At 39.9% G+C, this 21,907-nt stretch overlaps 1 protein-coding gene across 13 annotated transcripts in view; it reads right to left on the bottom strand.

Annotated features, from left to right (window-relative positions):
• Nucleotides 1–21,907, bottom strand: part of adgrb1a (adhesion G protein-coupled receptor B1a) — a 151,561-nt gene that overhangs the window by 43,294 nt on the left and 86,360 nt on the right. For all 13 annotated transcript variants that reach the window (XM_069537284.1, XM_069537279.1, XM_069537280.1 and 10 more), the window contains 5 exons: nucleotides 20,414–20,522; nucleotides 15,397–15,540; nucleotides 9,001–9,076; nucleotides 1,751–1,853; nucleotides 1,597–1,640 (listed from right to left, as the gene is read on the bottom strand). In XM_069537284.1, the coding sequence (XP_069393385.1) occupies nucleotides 1,597–1,640; nucleotides 1,751–1,853; nucleotides 9,001–9,076; nucleotides 15,397–15,540; nucleotides 20,414–20,522 (476 nt within the window). The remainder of the gene's footprint in view (nucleotides 1–1,596; nucleotides 1,641–1,750; nucleotides 1,854–9,000; nucleotides 9,077–15,396; nucleotides 15,541–20,413; nucleotides 20,523–21,907) is intronic.

Genomic DNA, 21,907 nt, shown 5'->3' with positions numbered 1-21,907 from the left:
TCCCTTGACTGAGACGATGAATGTTCTGCTCTCCGTCTCTGTAACACAAGTGTATGCACCCATCTAAATGCAAATGTCCAAGCCTGCACTGCAATAGGGCTGCAAAATGTTCCCTCGCTTACTGCTCACGCTCTAACTGCTCACACTGTTTTCTTGTGTTAAACAAATAGGGCACTTAAGAACAAGGAGCAAATGAGAAGTGCTTTGAATCTGACCGGAGAAGCAGTAAAATTGAATATGTATATCTCTCTTTCTTCACCCTGCATGCTCACTGCCTTTCTCTGTCTCAGACAAGTGCGAACTGCTCTCTGTCGTACGTGTCGAAGTGTGTGCGTGGGCTGGGAGAGGGAGGAAAGCTGTGAGCGACACTTTTAATTTTCCACATGCTGCATCAGTGTCGTAGCAATGATAGTGTGGAGTTAGAGCTGTCCCAGACAAGAGCTGCCAAGCTGTCCAACACACTGCGGCGCACTGACTTTGTCAAGATTACAAACACTGCGGCCAGTTGTGGAACTTTCAGTGGGAACATGGTGTCTCTGAAACGCCCACATGCAGTACAGGGAACTCCCGCAAGTGCTGTACACTGCATGTGGGTTCCCCCAGTGTTTGTGCCATTGACACTGGGGTAATTATATCTGCCTAGGAGGTTATGTTTGTCATTACAGTCTCTCTCTTTTTTTCATTTTCACTGATTTTGAAGGGAATGTTTCATTGATATTGATGAAAAAATCTGGTATATTAGGGAGACTGAAACAGCTGATCACTGCTCATGTTTGTGCCAGACAAGTGTTCAGAATGTGTCTGAGCTCAGAGGTTAAAGGTTGAAATGTTTCGCTTTACTACATTAAAGACATTTCCAGAATAATGACAAAGAAAAATATTGGTCATTTAATTGCAATTTAATTCTATAAAATGAAAAACATAAACTGAGGCTTCAGTGAATATTTTAGTCACATGCTTCATGTCCATCTTGCCAGGACATTTCCATTAGACTTTCCACAACTTTTGCACCTCAGCCAAGCTTGAAAACTGGTTTGCAATATTTCAGCATTGGCTGAGACATTAACCACTAGACGGGATAAAATGTTCAAGTTAATGTTTGTTTAAAAAATAGACTGTGGGAAGTATTTGTCTTCTGGGTCATCTGAGGAGCAGGAGAGCACATTCATGGCAATCTGCCACTTAAACTTTGATATTCCCTGAGTACAAGTGGGACCCGTGGTATTAGAAGATTCAATGATGGAGTAACTACATTTATTAAGTTTCCTCCTCTGGGAAGGATGGATGCACTTTTCTTAAAACCAGCAGTTTTTTACAGTATATTGGTTTGGGCTGAGGTTTTGGACTGATGGATGGATGGTGGTGATGTAGCTATTTATGAGTCACTGGCACCAGTAATGGGCTGTGTACTGCTCCTCCATTAGAGATTTGGGGCAAACTCAGAAAATGCTGGACTGCACATTTTCCATCACAATCATTACAATTAATGGTATCATGGATCCATTTTTGAAGAGTCATAACAATCCAGTTTGCCATATGAGCAAGTTAGGGTGAGTGCATCGTCAGATGTCAAATCAAGAATATCGCGGATCTTACCTGTCGCTCTCGTCCCAGGAAATACAGGTCTGGTTGGTGGTCCCCTAAAAGATGGATAATCGAGAAAAACTAATGGTCACCATCGAATAGTACAATCCAGTGGTGGAGCATCACATCACATAAGCTTAAATACAAAGGTTTATCAGTCACTCACGTTGTACAGGTGAGAGAATTCGACAACTACCGGAGCAGAGAGGGAAGCAGGCGTGGGCTTGATAGTCACTGACAAAACCTTGGAGTTGAGGACTGTGCTGTTCCTAGAAATGAAGAAGAGAAACCTCAGCATTGTAACATGTCCTATAAGGGATCTATAAAAACCTGAAGCCAAGGGCGCAGAGTGTAGTCAAATGCAGTGTACCAAGTGCACTTTGTTATTTTCAAGGTCAGTTGTGTGTCTGGTGCACCAGCAGCACAACTGGAAACATGGTGGGATCAGAAAGATTCTATCTTCTGAGTGGGTGTATTAGAGGTCATGGCGGTCTTGGAAAGTCATATTCAGAACTGTCATCCACTTGAAACTCAGAAAACATACATGTTGGAATGTGGAAAATTGCTGGCAATCAGGTAAAGAAATGTTAGTAAGTGAGTTATTACATAATAGGTTCATTTTTCAGATTATTTTGCAAAACTGTAGATTTTTAAACAAAGGATCTATCCTGTGGTTTGACTAGGGACTGCAAATAGAAAAGTCACTTGCTGAATTCAGATGACTATAAAGAGATCCAGTGTAGAAAAGGCCATCAAAAACACATCCTATTGATTAAACACTGCTGGTAAGAATCACTGATTACTCTTTATTTTGTCAGTCATTACTCTTTAACCAGCCCAGCAAGCAACCATCAATCCTTGCACGACGAGGACTGGCTGCCATGCAAGGACTACCAGGTGCTTGCTGGGCTGGTTGACGCATTGCCACCTGTGCTGGATGTGCTGAAAAGGTTCCTCTCTAGTGAAGATGCAGCCGCCTGTGATTCCACCATCTCCAGGCTAAATACTATAGATTGTATCTATTGTCTATCATCTCAGGGAGCCCACACCCCAGCAAGTCAGCAACAACCAGGGGTCCGATGTTGCACTACTCTACCTGCTCCACCTGCTTAACTTAAGCCGATAGGAATCAACCTGCTCTCATCACAAAGTATACCTCTGTGAGTGCTGTTGTGAATCAGTGATGTTTCAGCTTAATTGGGAACTGAGGTATTATGGGAACAGTTTTGTTCACACACACATGTTCAAACTCAACATTCTTCTGTCTTGCCCAGACTTTCAGCCCAATATATATTCTGGACTCTTGGTTATGTAGACTACCAGTCAAGAAGTCTATAACATCCAAATTTTCTATGTTAAAATGACATAATTTATTATTTAGTTATGGGTTGTCCTAGTTTTGTGAACAGTGATGTTGACCTTTGACCACCAAATTCAGATCTTCACATTTTTTTAAACCCAATATGATTAGGGACATATGCTCAACAACATCACAAACCATCTTCAGTCATGACGTCATTGTCACCATTTCAGTCTCCCGTCTCTCCAGTCATGTTTTCTGCCAGTCTTCCAACACATATATATATATATATATATATATATATATATATATATATGTGTGTACATATACATCAAGTTTATTAAATATCAGGACTCCTGACAAAAATGACTTTATAATATCAAATCTTTTGGATACTGAGACATGACTGTGTTGTTAATGTTAATAATGTCCTCCCAGTTTCAGTTATTCTTACCACTATTCTACACTTATACTTGTGGGTTGTGTGAGTGATTTCACAGAAATAATGTTAAAAATATGCTCTTTGGGACCTCTCTGCACTTAAATATCCATTTAACTTTTTTAGGGTTTGATAAAGTGAAGTTAAAATATGTACGTCTATTGCTGCCTTTCGTCTCTACTGTGGATGTTGTATACAATGTGAAATGTTGCTCAACTAGCTCACACACTATGACTATGATTTTTTTTAAGTAATAGAAGTAATAGTGCTGATATCATTGAGGATATCTTGTATGTTTCTGACCACGTTTTCATTTGTAAGGCTCTGTTTTAGTCTCTTGCTGCCACTTTGTCCACTTCCTCTCACATCCTTCATACCAACTCTATTGGCTACTTTTGCAATGCCTTCACAAGTGCATCTTCAAATTACAATAAAAAAAGCACAATTGTCTACAGACAAGCTACTGGATGAAAACATGTGAAAATATAGTGACAGAAACCAGGAGAGTTAAATGGAATCATAGCATGCCTTGTCTAAATAACACCAGAGAAATAAAGAGACAATGCAGACAAGCAGAACATAAACAGAAAAAGAAAGACTGTTCCACATATCATGAAGCAGTAAAAGATGGCAGGTCCTAATATTTATTCAGCATCCCTGTAACAAACCACCCAAAAAGTTGCCTTCACCCTTGAATTTAATTGCTTTTGACCCATCTCCAAATGACCATTTTATCAAATGTTTTAGAGGATTCCAGTCGAGTTTTATAAATGGTCATTAAATCTTACACAATTTTTCATCAGATTTCCACTAACATCATGGCACTGGAACTGCCCAAAAAAAGTTCCTCATGAACTTTTACTGTATAATTCTTCTCAATCTCAGCTCGGCTCTCGACACAGATGCTCATTCTATCCATATCGACAGGCTCACATAATACTTTCAACAGGGCATTTATGTTGTGGTCTAGTCTCGGCCCTGCTCTGTATATGTTCCTGCAGTCACATACTGTATACTACACATACAATTTAATACCATGGATACCAAAGAAAGAAGCAGGAACATCAGTTTGGTCTTCTTAAGTAAGAACACATTTTACAAAAAGATCCTGACTCCCTGTCTGCAAATGCAAAAACTGCGACCTGAAATCTGTCTGTGATATTTGACAGTGGCTCCATGTTTGGAACACAAGTTCCAGAAGTCACTGAGACATGTTTTTAAATCAACTGAGGAGCATCTCAAAGATCAGGTCTTCACACACATTAATCCAAAGTTGAGTCAAAAAACAAACGTATGCCTTCAGCTTGTACAAAACACACCTTTTTTGCTTTTAACAAATGCAAGAAGAAAATATAATTTCACCCCGATTTCCATATGCTTTACTGACTCCCTCTAAAAGCACTTAATGGATTTTGCTCCAGTTATACTGCTGACTTATTTCTCTTGAATATACCACAGCACTGCCTCTGCTCTGTCTGACTTAAGATGACCAGACTTTTGCAGTCAAAACCCCTCAGCTCCCTCAGCTCTGAAGCTCCCTGTCCAAGAAATTGTAGAATCAGTAACAGCACCATGTTTTTTTAATAGTTTATTTTGCTAATATGTTTAGTGCTTGGTTTATTGTTGTAATTCATGAAATTGTTTTGGTTTTGTTTCTTAATTCTGTTGAAAACCATGTAAAATGCTTTATAACTTTGTTTTGACGACTATTCTAGCAGATCTTGTTGTATTTCCTGTACCACATTGGCTGGAGCTGTGAGTTATATGCTCACAATAAACATCAGCCCACAAGCCCATTGCAACCGTGTTCATATTCAGAAGGTAAATCTATTGCAAAATTCACCTTAGTTTGCTGATGAACAATATTCCAAAGTTTTGAATGATGATTTTAATTTTAAACTGATGATGGAGACAAAATACAACTGTGAATGTGTGCTCCACATGTAGAATCAACAATATTATTATGATCCCGTCTTGGGGGATCTCAGTGTCATTTTTCAAGTTGCTAATAGCTGAACATTTCATTCTAAGTAAATACTGTCAACCTCATGGAGGCACAGGAGGTTCAAATACATAATGAGGATGCATCATCCATTTACTCTGATTGAGTTATTTTACAGCATAAGTAAAATGTTTGATTTGGTTGTGGTGCTGGATGAAATGTCAGAAATCACCAAATGTGTTGCTGTGACTCATCCTTTGGGCACCATGACTGGCTCTTACAAATTCCATCCCAATCAATGCAATAGTCATGAAGCCATTTCAGTCAAAACCAAACTTCAATTTCATGGTTCCACTACAGGAAAATCGCAATTCATCCACAAACTGTGCGCCACAACTGGAGAACCAAAATGGTGGACCATGTGGTCCAAAATTGCAAATTAATTCCTAATATTGGGCAGAGGAATACCCTGAGTGAACACCCATAGAAATACTATCAAAGGCAACAGGTCCCATAAGATTTTAAAAGGCGGGTTGACATTTTGGACATTTTGTAGTTTAGTATTGTGTGGCAGCTGTGTGACCTTTTCTAAAGCATTTCATCAAATCCACTTTGAACAGTGAAAAGCTATGTTGTGTCTGGTGGGATCAAAACCACATAAGCCATCATTGCAAGGCAAAAGATGTAACAGTTGCTGACTCAGCCATGTCTTGTTGCCAGAATCAGAGCAAACATTCATATAATCCTAACTGCTAAGTGAACCCCAAAGAGCCTCAGGATTTTTCTGAAGTGGTCCATATTTTTCTTCAATACCTATATCTTTTACCATTTATGGGCATTTTTATTTTACATTCGTCCTTGCTGCTTAGTATGTATTGCAATTTCTGCTTTTTATAGGTACTATCAATCATGTGGAATGAGACAATCAGTAAAAAGTGAATTGCTAGTGAAAGTACTGACACCGAAAGCTTCCAGTCAGCCAAACATGTTCAACAGCCCATGCTCCGTTTTCCAGCTCCTCTCATCATCACCATATCCTCTATTCACAATCACATCCTCACAATTCCAAAACACAATCAGTCAACTTAAACCGTTGTGTCATCTAGTCTCTTGCCTCAAACTCATCTCATTTTCCTTGAGACGGGCCTCAAATGCAGAAACACAGAGGAGACAAGGATGTAAGGGAAAAAGAAAACCAAACAAAAAAAAAAAAACTGAAGAAAGAGAGCGGCAGCAATCAAGAAATTCTGAACTAAGTGGGAGGAGAGAGAGAGAGAACCTCTGCTTCATTTCCCTGTTCCCATATGCTACCACTTCATTATGTGCTTTAACAACATTATCATAACACAGCCTCTTACCACAGCCATGGATAACAGACTGTTTCTCACAGCAGCCTGCATGCATTCTGTATACACACACTCATATGAACATAAATATATTTAATTACACAGGGCTGCACGTACACTGCTGTTTTGAAATATATGTTGATCATCAGGCGAGCAGCAGCAGCAAGTTGTGCGAAGGAATTCCTTTACTCATGGAGATAAAAGACATACATGGGGCCACCCACTGCAACAGTGCTGCTGTTTCTGCATCTAGTCCTTGTTTCCTTTTAGTCGTAAACATTCACTCCAGCACTGATGTAAAATGCCCAGACTGTGTTGTGATGATCCATTAACAAACCCCTGTGTGCTAGATCCTGACGCACGGTTCAACTCTTTCAGCAACAAGTTCCAACATTTTAATGTGAAGCTGGTTTGTTAAAAGGATTTGGAAATGTTGCAATGTTGCATAATCATTGTTGTCAACTGTGCGTCTATGTGGCTCAAACTCCTTCAACTTCTCTGATGTTTTTGTCCTTTAAATATCACAAAAGTTGTTCTTATTGGAGTAATTTGGAATAATTTCAAACTGTTAGTCTTTGTACATCCTGGTTTGCCTTTTACTCCAACAAGAGGAAGTGTAGCCAAAAAAAACATCATTAGAAACCTTTTACCAATCTCGTTGCTGATTTAACTGACTAAATTCAGCTGATGGTCATTTTCTGAGAATTTTTCTGGATTGTGAATCTTTTTCTTGCAAAAGTAGAACTTTGGGTTTCTTCCAATCATGTCCATGGTCTTATGGTAGTTTTCCAAACTAGCAATGGATACATTAACTTGAAACAATAATGAATTGAACCTCATCAATCCTTTTTTTTATTCTATCTTTGTCTTATTCAGTCTTTTCTTTCCCTTAGTTTCTTTCCTTTAGCAGCATACAATGTGGGATTGTACACCTTGAGGAGCAGTTCTAAGGTTAATTATAATCTATTGGACAGTATGGTTGGTTTCGTTGAGTTTATGAATTAACATTTCAACGCCAACCAGTGCAGGTTCTGTCAAAGGTCAGATTTCAGTGGTTGAAAGTCACTGTGACCTTTGACCTTCAACCACTGAAATCTAATCACTTTATCTTTGACTCCAAGTGAACAATGATTAAACTAAGAAATTCTCTTTACACTTTCTTAAGATTTTACATTTGCAAGGCAAACCATGTGTTTTGGGAGGTCACAGTGATCTTGTTATTTTACTTTTGACCACCAAAATCCATTCATCCTCAAGTCCAAGTCTCTACTTGTCTGTCTCTACCTGTCTGCCTCTTCTTGTCTGTCTCTACCTGTCTGCCTCTCAAGTCTTTCAGTACCTACTTGTTCTCAATCATGGCACATAAACAATACGATGGAGCTGAGTTTATGAGAGGAATCTGCATGAGTTCAGCATCTGAATCAGGCTCATTACACAGTCAGCTCCTGGACTGCACGTGGTACGGAACCCTCCTCTGAAGGACAGGTCATAGGTCACTTCAGAGAGAGAGCGAGACAGAGACAGACTGGGACGGACAGAGCAGGTGTTGACATGGATGTTTATCTTGAGGTAAATGCTTTCACCTAGATGTGCACTGTAATGATTTCACACACCACAATCACATACTGTGTTCAATAACAGTTACATAAAACACAAATATAATACTTAGTGTAAATTTATTTCTGCCTATTAACTTCTGTTAATGCCTCCATTTCAGAGGTGCACAAATTTCCTTGCAAATAGCTTGACCTTAGTAAAATCATCCCATTCACATGTCTCCTATTATTTGCATGCTACTCCTATCAACGTGCAATTAAAACTGACATACACTGCTGACGCTTACACAAGCGTATTTCATGGTACTCAAATTAATGTTCTACAAAATTGGTGGACTGAACAACATCCATAGCGCACAGCAGCTAACATGGCGAACACCATTAGGACATATTGAGATTGTAAAACTAAATTAATTGGACCATACCATGCTGCACAGCCCCCTACAGATCTGGCAAGTGTTCATTCAAGTGACCACTGAAGTAAAAATGCTGCAATGACCGTAAATCAAGATCCACTCTGTAGGAGTGTACACTGAAGACCATGAAGTTCAGCTGAAAGCTCCATAAAGGCTGTTAAGACTCTACGGTTGTCTTTTACTTAAGCTGTACAATTAAGTACACTTTGCAAAATTCCTAATTTTACAAATGACTTCTTGTATACTGATTAGCAACAAAATGTTGAATCCACTCTATTAGATGTATCTAAAATATTCCTTTACTATGACTAATAGTCTGGTTACATTCATGTTAGCTCTATTATCAAATTCCCAGTCTGTTACTGGGGTTCACAATCAATCATTCAGTTGAGGTTGCAAAGCAGTCAGCAGTCTTACCTCTGCAGAGTCAGAATACTGCCCAGGTTTCTGTACAGAACGATGCCGGTTACAAATGTTGAGGAGTCGTCTGAATCTGCAGAATAGAAGAAACAGAGGTACACACGCTGAGCACAGAGGTCAAAGTCAGGAAAGACAGGAGTGTGTGTGGAGACTGAATGGTTCGGTGTCTGTTAGTAGAGCAGGCCTGCTACACAGGAGAATGCAGGTCAGCCATGCTGCCTCCACTCCTCCCGCCCCTAGAGCTACAGAGCTCTTTACACTGGAGTTGGCCTACATGACTAGTCAGCTATAAACACTGTCTCTCACACTGCTTTATAGTCACACACACACAACCACACACTCATGACTTCATTCAGGCACACACTGACAGTAACACAGACAGATATCAAAAGTTAAAAGCAGAGACTTGCTTTCTGAACACATACACACACACACACACTATAACCATCCATGCATACACACAGCATTGTTTATCTTTTTCTATCTGATATGACACTGCTAATTTCCATAATAATGTCAGATCGAGGCAGCAGAGCCTGACACTGTCCTCACCCTGGGAAAAAAAGCAATGTTGACAAAATTTCACTTCGGCAGTGAAGCAGTAAAGAAACAAGAGCTTGGCTGAAAAGTGTCTGAGCATCTACACTGAAGTGCTCGTCAAACTATAGTCCAACATCCTCCTAAAAAATGATTTTGTATCTTGTCGTGCAAGCCCTGATACTTATGGCTATATCACACTATTTGTATATATATAATTACCCTGTGTGTTTGTCTGGTTGATTAATCAATCTTACTTAATTAAACCCCAAATTTCCTAAAATGCCCCTTATTAACCTTGGTAAATGTAAAATCCTAATGACTTTTTGACAGTTTTGTTGATGGTGCATCACCAGTGGTTGCCAGTGGAAACAGTAAGTGCATTTAGGAAGCACAGGTCTCAGTCCCATTTCTCTTTGAAATCATATTTGTATCAACGTAGCCAAACATCATAGGGTTTCCGTCCATATAGAGACAAAATAAACCAATAAATTATGTTCTTGGCGTAAGAAGCCCTCATTTAAAAGCCCTCTCTTTTGTAAATATGCCAAGATTAATAATCAGTCTGCTTGAGATAAAGCCTTGGATCAGAGCTTTTCCCAAAATCTCAGAAAAAGCTCTAGAAAAAACACTAATATTAGTGTTGATTCAACATTTATGGTTAAAGCAGGGAGATTCTCCACCTTATCCTATATATTAAAAAATGACAAACATAATTTCCAATAATCCCTTGACAGTTGTGGGCTGGACATTGCTTCCTGACAAGGCAAATCAATGTCTGTAATAACTGCAGGACAGAGAGGACTGAACAATGTAGATGTTTTTAGACAGCTATAGAGATTACAACTGAAGAGTAGGAAAAACATGACTCCAGAAGAGTGTTGGTGAGTTTTATGGATGTGGACAAAACCAAGTTATGATGAGTTAAGTTGGGAGCTGACGATTTTTTTCTGTGCTCACATAGTTGTTATTGTAATTCACTATATAATCTGCATTCTTTGTTATGTGTGGCAAAATGTCAAGTTTGTGAGTGCATAATTTTCTGTGAAACCCTTGTGGTTGTGTGTACTCATGCATGGTGTCACTGCAGGAAAGATCAGTCGTCCCCAAAGACGTAAAAGGCAACAAGAAATTCAGTGAAATACAAATAAACTGCTCTGGATGGAATTGAAACTGCAACTCAGTAAACATCGTCCCTACATGTTGGACCTTTGGAGACGTGCAGTTGACACAGTGTAGAGGTAGTTCTCCAGCACTGTCTGACTCAACGATGTGCTGACATTGAGTAACTCAGCATTGTAAGTTTGCAGTATTTGCCCAGGGGCCTTACCCTCGGGTCAGCTAACGATGAGGCTGCCATGGTTACCTGAGTGACACCTGAGCTCACACACATTGACCCAGTTTGGAAGCCATCCACTGAAGCGATGATAAGCCAATCATAAAACGTACGTTACTTAGAGTAGGAAATCTATTGGATGGTACTGATCCATTCATGTGACTTCAGCCATCCTGCTGCAGTCAGGGGATAACAATGTGCCAGTATGTGAAGACATTTGACAATATTTGACTGCTGGAATAGATCGGGGCACATGCAGGCCTGGGGCGAGGAGAAGCCTTCTCTTTTCGGGCTGCAGTGTCAAAGGCAAAAAAAAAAGAAACCCATCTGCCGGGCCATCTGAAGACATCCAGCTCTTCTGCTCCAGCACACCACATGGCCGCCTGAGAGTATGCAGCAGTGTGCCAGGCAGCAGGCAGAGGCTGTAGCTCCCAGGCAACAGCTGAGCTCCCATGGGCATTGGGGGGCAACCAAGGAAGACATGTGTGTATGTGTGTATGTGTGTGTGAGGAAGATGAAGTATTATGTATCCTGTTCATCAACCCTTTGGCTGGCCCATCCAATATGCTCAGCCAGATTCAGTCTGTACCCAATCACAGTAGCCTGCAGGGACTTTAACCAGTGACTCAATAACTTATGTCCGTGTGCGAGAGCTGAAACCGTTTGTGGCCAAGTAACCATCTTTATAGATTTGTATTTGTGATGTATGTGCTGATGATTTGTTTGCATATGTTGGAGTGTGAGGATTAATATAAAGATTTCAGAAGATTTCCCTATTCACTTTGCTTCAAAAGTTAATGAAAACACACAAGCGTGAACTCCGAACACATTATGGCTCAGTCTAATTCCTGCGTCTGTCCATGCACTCTACGCGCATTGTGTGCACATTGAGAGCTCTTTTCAAGCAGTGGGAGCAAGTGGACTAGAAAACTCACTTTAGCAGTGAGTGTGCACTTGCGCTTACGGAATATTACTCCATTACCTCTTAACAGAAGCACACATTAAGAGTGGAGCAAACATCATACACATTTAACTTCCATCTCTGCTTTGTCGGTTTTCATTCTGTTCCTGCACACAAAGCTTTGCTGTATTTTGTTAAAGCTAAAAATGGAAAGAAAATATCCCATTGTTTCTAATTTCATTTTACTTGTACTATTACTTAAAATATGTGAGATTATGTTTTCTGTTCATTTGAAGGGACATTCTTTGTCATTTGCTAGCACACAATGTAATGCAACATCTGGGTGAGCCAGATGTTTAGAGGCATTCAAAAGAAAAAACACATTTTTATCGTATTAACAATACTAGTGAGGCTACCGTCTTATTATATATAATAGATAATGTTAGCTACACAGCAGCATTAGTTAAATGTGGGTGCACATTAGCTCAAATTTAGTTAAAATTTCCTGGAGCAAAGTAAGAACTAAAGATTTTGATGAGTTCTCAGATCACTCAGTCTGAGCCTAAAACACACAGAAGCTGTGTCCTAGCTCAGGGGCTGCATCATTCACATCCAGTCTTTAGAGACTGCAAAGGCCAAAGATGTTCTCATGTACGGAGGATTATCTGTTTTCATCACCAGCATCCCACCCATACTGTTGCATCTTTAGCTACTTTGAGCTGCTGCACTTAGTGCAGCTCTGCTGCCCACTGCTCGCATTGTCACGGTTACACAATGAATTCTGGGATAGGTTGTCCTGAGAACAATCTTCCCACAGGATCATTTGTTGCTCGATAATTGACAAAGGACACAGTTGTCAGCCACATTTAGTTGCACTGCTGTGAAACCAGTTTTCAAATGCAGCCTCTGAAGGATGCGGCCCTTGAAATGGGTCAGCTTTAGATTGCTAGCAAGCATTAGCCTACATGTGTACAGATGGTACCTTGGCTGTGGATGAATACACACTGACTGCAGATATGACAACTGAATAAATCAGTGAAAATAGCTTTATACGACATTTTAGTTCATGATAGATACACGTAAGACAAGAAACAGACGTGAGTTGGTACCTGCGTGTGGTGTTATTCTGCTCTCAAGCAAGTAATCTAATGATGATGTCATAATAACAAATTACTTTGAAAAGGGTCAGTAAGCATGGTCAAGCGTGCCTGGTCTGTAGTTAAGGGGCTGATATTTGTTAGAAGTTTTGGATTTTTTATTGCTATATTACCAATAATTATAGGTGATTGCTGTTGTTTGCATGTTTGCAGTGGAAGCAAATCAAATTCTGCTTGTACACAACCCTGATTTATTACTGCAGGAAATACATTGCGCCTGTTCTTATGGAGGCTACCACTTCTATTTTTCATTCTAAAGAAACGGCTTATTTCAGAACATTTGCAGAGATGTGAAAAAAGGCCGATCCATCATGTAAACAAGACATCACAGAGCCTTTTTAATCTGTGTGAGCAGGTCCAGGCTGTGTGCATAAAGAGGGCTGGCTGCTGGTGTGACATTACCACCGTGGAGACCCATCTCCCAGCTGGGGAGGAAATTGTTTCTAATTGCTCCTGATTGGCTCCTGTTGACTCCTGATTAGGAGTGACAGCCTCATTAGCATGCGAGCAGTACACGGCCATCTTTAATGGAGGAAAACATTCCGGCTGACAAATAACCCCACTGCTACTGAAGAACTGTGGTCGTAGCACCTGCCTGCAGACAGTGGAGCTCGGCTGGTGCCGTTTTTCACCTTTGATGCACACGCTTGCCTCCTAATCCATGACAATGAAGATGTTTACCATGTACTGATCATTACTGACAAATGGCAACTAAAATATAAGGCAACTACAGCACTAATCAGCCATTTTCAGACATGAATTTTTTCCACCTCAGACACATTCACAACAACACAGAAAGGAGGGAGAACATTTTTTATAAATTCCACCGCAGATATCATGTATTTGTTGACAGCACATCTACAGCGCTTCTCACCTCAATTTCTCTTTGTCTGTGTCTCCTACATGTATGGCACGGTTTTTTCACTCGTGGTGAATCCTGCGGAGGATCTCCTACTGTGCTGTGACACCAGCTCATTCCGACAATCTCCAGGGTTTTTACTTGGGGACTGGCAGGAGAAACTCCGGAGAGAGTCCGGAGCGAGCCTCTCACCCGGTCATTCGTGGGAGAATGTCAGGAGACTATCAGGAGTTCAGCGCATGTCTGAAAGCAGCTATAATAAAATATAGTAATGAACCCTATGTCTCCATCAGTAAATTCATTAAGTCATTACACACCGAGCCACCAGCCTCCACAGACTCATATAACACTGCTGTCATTTGAACAGAGCTGCCCGGTATTATCAGTTCTCTTCTGGGAACAACCACAGCACAAAAGCTACTTTGTCGGCTCCACTGATGTGTAGCGTGGCTTTTCAGATAGATCTCTGAGATTTCAGCCATCACTCCAGTGCAAATGAATACATATGGTATTTGAGTGCAGTGCTCAAAGAAGTGAGAATGGACTAGAGAAGACACCTTGAGTTTAACAACGCTGCATTGTAATGTTCAGTGATAATTAATTAATCAATGACTCAGTCTTAAATCTTGAAAATAAAGAGAAGTGCTAATCAGATGTGACTAAAGGCAGAAAGTAATTAGGGTTATTTAGCCTCAATTAACAATGTGGTGAAATTCAGGAAAGCAGAAAATCCTCACATTTACATTTTCACAAGCACATTGTGGCTCTTTTATCATTGTGTAATCTAGGACTGCAGAGTTGTATAATTCCTCATGGCTATAAACAAATATGTATGTAAATGCTCCTGTTTGGGATTCAGGGCCATCAAGTTGTTATGGCAGATGGGCTTTGTATTAACATTTCATGAAACTTATTCTGGCCTTATTGAAGACAACGTGTTTCTCTTGTTGTACAGCTGCTGAACAGCGGGTGACATAAAATCATTTCGTTTTCCTGCATGTTTTATTTGCAACATTTGATTAAATCATCTCTGTGTGAGCTTGTCTTAGCCGGTTGCGTTGCTTTGCAGAAACATTGTTGTATTCTCAGGCCTGGTGCAAACTATAGGACTTTTAACACACACACACTCACACACTCACACACAGACCACACACTTGCTGTTTGTAGGAAACAATTTCACAGTGGGGATTCCAGAGACTTGTGATATCACAGAAACTTTTGTGGTTCTTCTTCTTCCTAGATGACAAACAACCTTTCGGTGCAATACTGCCACCTACTGAACTGGAGTGTCGAAACAGACAATAAACAGACGTCCTGTGTTCTGTTTTGCAGCATAAAACAACAAAACGAACAAAACTGAGAATGAAATCAAGGCTAAGAAGATAGAGTTGGCTCAAACAAATTGCTGCACAAGCTTGAGGTGTGTTGGAAATGTAATGTTTTTTTAATCTTAAACATTTGGTTAGTGACGCCTACCGGTCAGCTCAATTTCATTGGCTACTGCATGTTTCTGTCTGAGCCCATTATGGTAAATAATATGTTTGATAATCAGCCTGATTATCCTCTACTGTGCTGCAGCCCTGATTATTATTACAGCTCTCACCTGGCTTTCCAGTGGACAGGATGTTTTTGGAGATGGTGACTCTGTCCTCAGAGCTGCGGGCCCAGTCCACCATGCCCCTCCAGCCCTTCATGGGGAAGCTGATGTCTGCATGACCCGCCACTGGACGCTTGTGGATGCTCAAAACTGCAACAGAAAACAACAGAGACTCTTACAACATTACTTCCCACCGAGCACTTTATTACTAATACCTGTAAATATGCAACTACTCATGCAAATTACCAGCAGTGCAAAAACTCATACAGGTGTTCAGTTAATGGAGCGATGCTACCAAGCGAGTTCAGGCTGGCTCACTCTCCACAACACTCTGTAATACACACCAATTTGGTGACCTATTTAAGCTGCAAAGATTTCCCATCTTGCTTGTCAATGCCTCTGCTGCCCTGCGTCAGTATTGCTTCCTGTTGATCCACCTCCTCCACCACCCCAGCATCCACCTGTAGTGGGGTTCATGATACTTGCTCATCACTCCAAATTATATTGATGTCGTCTTGACTGGGGAAGTGATGAAGTTGGAGCCGAGACACCAAACTCTGACTATGTTCTGCTGCTGCAATAAAAGTTTCGAATGAAATAATCATCAGAAGGACAAAAGTAGTGATCTTTGACTGTGGCTGCCACAGAGGCTGGTTTGAGTGTTTCTGAGGAGTCTGAGGCTGCAGTGGCCACAGGCTCACTAACACTGGGCAGATGAAGACTGGATCTCTGCTCTGGCTGCAGATGGTGGGGTCAGAATGTGGCATCAACAGCATGAATCCATGGAGCCAGCACTGCCAGCAACAGACCGGGCTGGTGGTGTTGGTGTAATAGGAGGGGAGGGGGCCATTTTTTCTTTCCATGCTTTGGACCCCTTCAAACAATCATGGTTTGGATGAATGTCACCGTCTATCTGGTTGCTGATCATGTTCATCACTTTATAGCCACAGTTTACCATTTTCAAATGGCTACTGCTCTAGTTTCATGAGTATGACAGTGAGTTCCTTGAATATATCAATGTCCCCTTTCACTGGATTCTTGATTGGCCTCTAACTCACCCGTTGTTCACGTATTGGAAAGCACAATCAGTGCAGGCTTGCTAGCTAAGAATCACCCTATTGTCCGTGGTACCAAATCATTCCAGACTGTTCATTTAGCCCAATAAATACACAGATGGCTAACATTTAACCATTGTGTCATTAGATGCAAAGAAAAATACTTCTTAATGAAATTTAGAGTACAGTATAGGGTTCACCACTGCAGCAGCTTCGGTGTCCTCAGCCACCATTTCCACAATTTTACAAATAGGTAGGTGGATCCTCCGTTTTGTGTGAGCGCTCTCATGAACTCGAAATAGCGCCTGATGGTGTAAATATGGACGAACGTGAAATGACACATGCTGGAGATCTGAATCCGGTAGAATGTCTTTGGGATGTAGTGGAGGGGGAAATAGGCAGCGTGAAATATGCAGCTGACAAATGTGCAGCAAGGATGTGATGCAGTCCTGTGAACATGGAGCAGGAATGTTTCCAACAAGAGCTGAGGCTGTTTGCAGAGAAAAGGCTCTTCAACACACAATAGTAGGATTAGTATGGCGTACCTTATAAAGCACTTGTTTAGTGTATGTAATGATCATGTTATATGTATTTACTTAAAAGCTGCAATGCACATTAACATAAATATGCATATGTAACTCTAACATGTAAATGTGCCAAATTTAGACACGCAGGCTAGCTTTTTTTATATTCAGCCCCATCTTATGTAAATGATCTGCTCAATACGAGTGAGGGTTAGATATTAAGATCTGTTACCAAGTATATTGTTCATTTATGCCTTCTCTAAAATGAGGATGGGTGCCAAAAGCCCTGAGGAACACATTTGTGATTTTGGCCTCATTCAATGTGTCTGAACCTGAATATACTTGACCTATAGTCCTTTATATAAACTCATGTGGAAAACAACCTACCAAGTAAAACAGCTACAGATGTTGCAAAAAGCAGTGTAGCATACTTTCATTGAAAATGTGTACCTCGTATAATGTCAGCATGCTCAAATTAACCTACTAGGGACCCCGCTGCAAAGATGAGCTGCTGGGGCCCTATTAACCTTGAACAGAAGTGGGACTTAACACGAATATGCAAACTATGTGTGCAAAACTGAAATAATAAAGGTCTGAAAGCTCTTTAACACAGGACCTCAAAGTCAGGCAATGACGCAGGGCTCATTTTGAAGCCCTCACTGTTGCCTTTGTGCTTCAGGAGACCATACACCCATACAGAGTTTAAAGTTTATTTTCTTTCTAACTGTGCACTACATCCATTATCAATGCTGTTTCAATAATGTTGTCTTTGCAAACACAATCTTTATTTATTAGTGCTTTTATATTTCCTTATATTTATATTGCATATTTTCCAATGTATTACTTTAGGACTATTGCTTCTTATTTTTACAATAACTAACATTACGTCCCCAATGTGGGAATAATAATGGTTCTTTCTTTCTGTCCACTTCGCAGTTAGAGTTCAGTTCGGGTGATTTCCCACCTCCTATATAACTTTACTATTTGATGAGTTTGGAGGAAGAAACTATGATCAGACTATATGTTGGCAAATAGTTGAACGTTTCTGTGCGTGGCTTTGCTTATGTTTGAGGTGTGGGAGGAGCGAGGAGGTCAGCTATGCCAGAGGAGGTATGCTGCTGGTGTGGGCGGCTATTTGGCACCAGACAGCGAGGTGGCAGAGCTATAAACAGGACCTCTCATCTGGCCTCAATTCCCACATATTCTCTGTTGACTCAACTCAAACTCTGCCTCGTTTTTATCTGGAGGTCATAGACAGCAGCAGAGGCGCTTTGATGACTACGATACATTAGTTTCCCCTGTTTGAGGAAAAACACAGCATTAACAGATCCTAGGCAGTGGAGGGAGGCAGTAAGTTGTTTTGAATGTGGATTTAGAATCCCACGAGACACATCTAAAGACCCTCTGCCCCGGAGGATGAGAATATTCACCAAGGGTTGTTCTGTTGATGGAAATACAAGGGAACAGAAACAGAATGCAGCAGAAAGAGAGATTATGCATCAATACATTATTATTCCAAATTTGTCAATAGAGAGGATGGTTGGCAACCCCAACCCCCCCCCCCCCCCATTGTTTACTTGACTGGGCTTGTTGGTGTAATCATTATTAATGATACTGTACGTGAGGCTATAGTCATATTAGCTATAAGATGTAAATGATCTATTGCATTTCTAAGGTAAACAAAGCATAGTAAATATATAGTAATTATGTTGTGTCCATTAAATACTCTGTATTTGTTCACGTTGTATATTTAAAAATGTCTCTTTAGGGGGTATTTGTCTTCTGTGCACATATGTAAATGATTGAATTGTCTTTCACTGTTTTTGAGTGATCTCATTGTAGTAAATGTCTACATGCTGGTAACATTTGCATGTGGTGTTGTTCATTTGATAATATGCTACAAGAACATCTGCAGATGAATTATTCTTCATGCCCAGACTGACTCCAAACCAAAACAATGTGCAGGTATTTGTGAATGTGTAGGTGTTATAAATCATGTGTAAATCCATTTACAAAATATTTCCTATGTAAAGTCTCTGAACCTGCTCCTCCTTTCATGCAGGTCACTTTGTAAAAGAAACATCATCTTACCCTTCTTTTGTCTCATCAGAACTTCAGCAATATTCCATTTATGGGTTGATAACAGATATTAATGTTTGCTGGTTTAATGGTTTACTCATATTAGAGAGTTATGGTACTCACACATTATGTAAATGTGCCTGTTTCAAGTATCAAGATCAACAGTATTGGCTGTTAAGATTTTACACAATATGTGTAATTGCTCTGTGTGGTTACTACATGTAACCTGCTTCCCATGGCTTCATGTAGCAGCAGATGGTCATTGGTTATTAAGTGTTGCATCAATGTTTTCCTGCTTCTTGTCTTGTGCTTGCTGATTTTGTTGCTGCTGGTGTCAACTCTCTGTCGTCCCGCACAACGTTTGGATTTCTTAATTTGTCGCTCCATTGGTTTTAGAACATCTTGTCACAGGACTGCACTGTTATAAATTATCTAACTGACTCACACTGACACGTCTACAGGCACGTTCAGTATCGTGCAGTGTCCGTATAAATAAAGTAATTAAATCAAAAGGTGTGATAACCTTATACGAAATTTGAATGTTGCAAATTCTCCTTGCATATCTTGTGCTTAAGGTAGTTTGCTTTTAACTGAACGGTATATTTTAAACATTAAAACGAAACAACACATAAAACAAAACTGTGTTAACTTGACATGAAATTAATTAAACTGATCTAAATAGCTTGTGAGAATAGAGAATAGTCCTCTCCCGATTCCATCAGTTGACTTTAAGTTTAACACTCATTTTGCATTACACACTGGAGGTTTGGAGCTAAAGAGATGTGTCTTAACCAGGCAGGGGGTGATGCACGCTATTGACTTCTAGGGCAGCGTAGGATTTGATGCACACTGGGGACTGAAGGTCATGATATCTCCACCTCTTCAGCTTCGATTCCGACTACTCTCTAAATAAAATTAGCCTTTGGGCAATATCTTATCCATATTTTATGTTCATATATAAACACATATCTGGTATTTATTGTAGCCCGTGACTACTTCATGTAGGTCTTATAATTTATTCTGATCTTGTCTTTATAGTTTATAATAGAGAAACATTTTTTTTTTTTATTCCAGTTAGCAGCGCTGAATTTTTTTTAATTCTTTTTACCTACTGGCACACACCAATGATTGTGAAAACATGAAGACATAAAACTCTGACAATAACAATGCTCGCTGCATCTAAAACTGAAACTGAAAGCACATGAAATGTCTGTTTACCCATCAGCTCACCCAGCCCCTCCCTTTTTCATTTGTATTACTTTTGTAGTTCAATCTTCAGAGACAGAAAAGCTGTGATAGCAGGGTTTTGTTTTTCTGATGAGCAGAGATAGCCGTGGAGATGTCTTGGAAAGAGATAAGACTGACCTAGGTTATCAGTGACTTCATACATGTCTTGAAAGTCTTTCATCCTCAGGCCGATGACGTCCACAAAGTCCTCAACCAGACGGAACAGCTCTTTGACGTTCGGTCCCAGCTGATAAAACAGAGACACATGAAAGTAGACTGAAAGAAAGGGATTATGGATTTGGTGAATTTTCTGAACAGCTGTGCAAACAAAAGAAAAACTGAATATTTTCCCACTACTCCTCAATGGTTTAGTGCTGCCCCCGCTCATAATACACGTTTTGAAGTGATGCACTCTACAGGTTCTTGGTCTCAGTTATTTTAAATGGGATAACATGTTCTCTGGAAACTAATCATGTCAAGCCTGGTGTTCTTCCTCCAATGTGAATTTGTTCAACTACAATGAGAACTTTTTATTATTCCTTTGATTGATTCTGTTCACTTTAGTGGCAGGTGCCTTTTTTCAAAGAATATGCAGTTTTTACTTCCTCCTCTGCGATTTGTTTTCATCACTTGTGTCTGTCTGTCATCAGCTTTACTTAAAAAAGAAATACCAAACAGATTTCCATGACATTGTGTTGAACACTTGTGTCAGATACCAAAACCATCACAGTGAAGCATCATGCCTGCTTCTAGCTAACTCATAATTTCTGTATTATTATTATTTTACTATTACTATTAATTGTAATATTATTGTTGTTCTTTATGATTATTGTCACCATATAATTACATTTTAACTCTAACATTATTCTCCATTTGCTCAGATTACACTTTACCCTAATACCCATTAAAGAGGCCTAGGGTTTCCCCAGTCTCTTTTCATTGTGGATGCATTGAACACAATTTTATTTAGTAAAGTTCCAAATAGAAAAACAATATAATCTAAGACAAATGTAGAAATCTGAGGATTAAGTTTAAATCAGAGCTCATCATCAAACTGGGGCCTTGAACTCAGGTGTTACCTATACACCCATATCATGTCAGTTTATAATGTGTCGCAGTTGTGCATAACATGTTTTTCAACATACAAGTGTAATAACATACACGTGTTATTATTAGATGACCACTGACTGTTTTAATATCCATGTGGTAAACCTGGAGTTGTTGGTGCCACCATGGTTTCTCTTCCATATTTGATTCTTCAATATACTGTGAAACTTTGGCAGTTTTCTAAAATAACTTTTTCTCTCTCTAAAAGCCAACATGGTGTCCATTGTGATAAATCCCCTCACCCAACCTTGGAGTGACAGCAAGTTGCTATTGATTTTACCATCGAGTAAATAAAAGGACACCTCTGGCTGCTCACAAATCTGGGACATACACATTCAATGAAACAAAATGTTGCAGGTACACTGAAAATGACAAACAGGGCTGTCAAGTCTGTCTTAAGACTGAACTTATCAGATTTATGACATTTTTGTCATGAATAATTAAGTCAAAATAAACTTAATAATAAGTAAGTAAGTGTTCTTGGCATGATGATACCTTGGCACCTATATACCACAGTAATTGTTG

This window comes from Paralichthys olivaceus, chromosome 13 (genome assembly GCF_024713975.1).
Source record: "Paralichthys olivaceus isolate ysfri-2021 chromosome 13, ASM2471397v2, whole genome shotgun sequence".
Taxonomy (NCBI): Eukaryota; Metazoa; Chordata; class Actinopteri; order Pleuronectiformes; family Paralichthyidae; genus Paralichthys; species Paralichthys olivaceus.
This window is presented reverse-complemented; position numbering and strand designations above follow the sequence as displayed.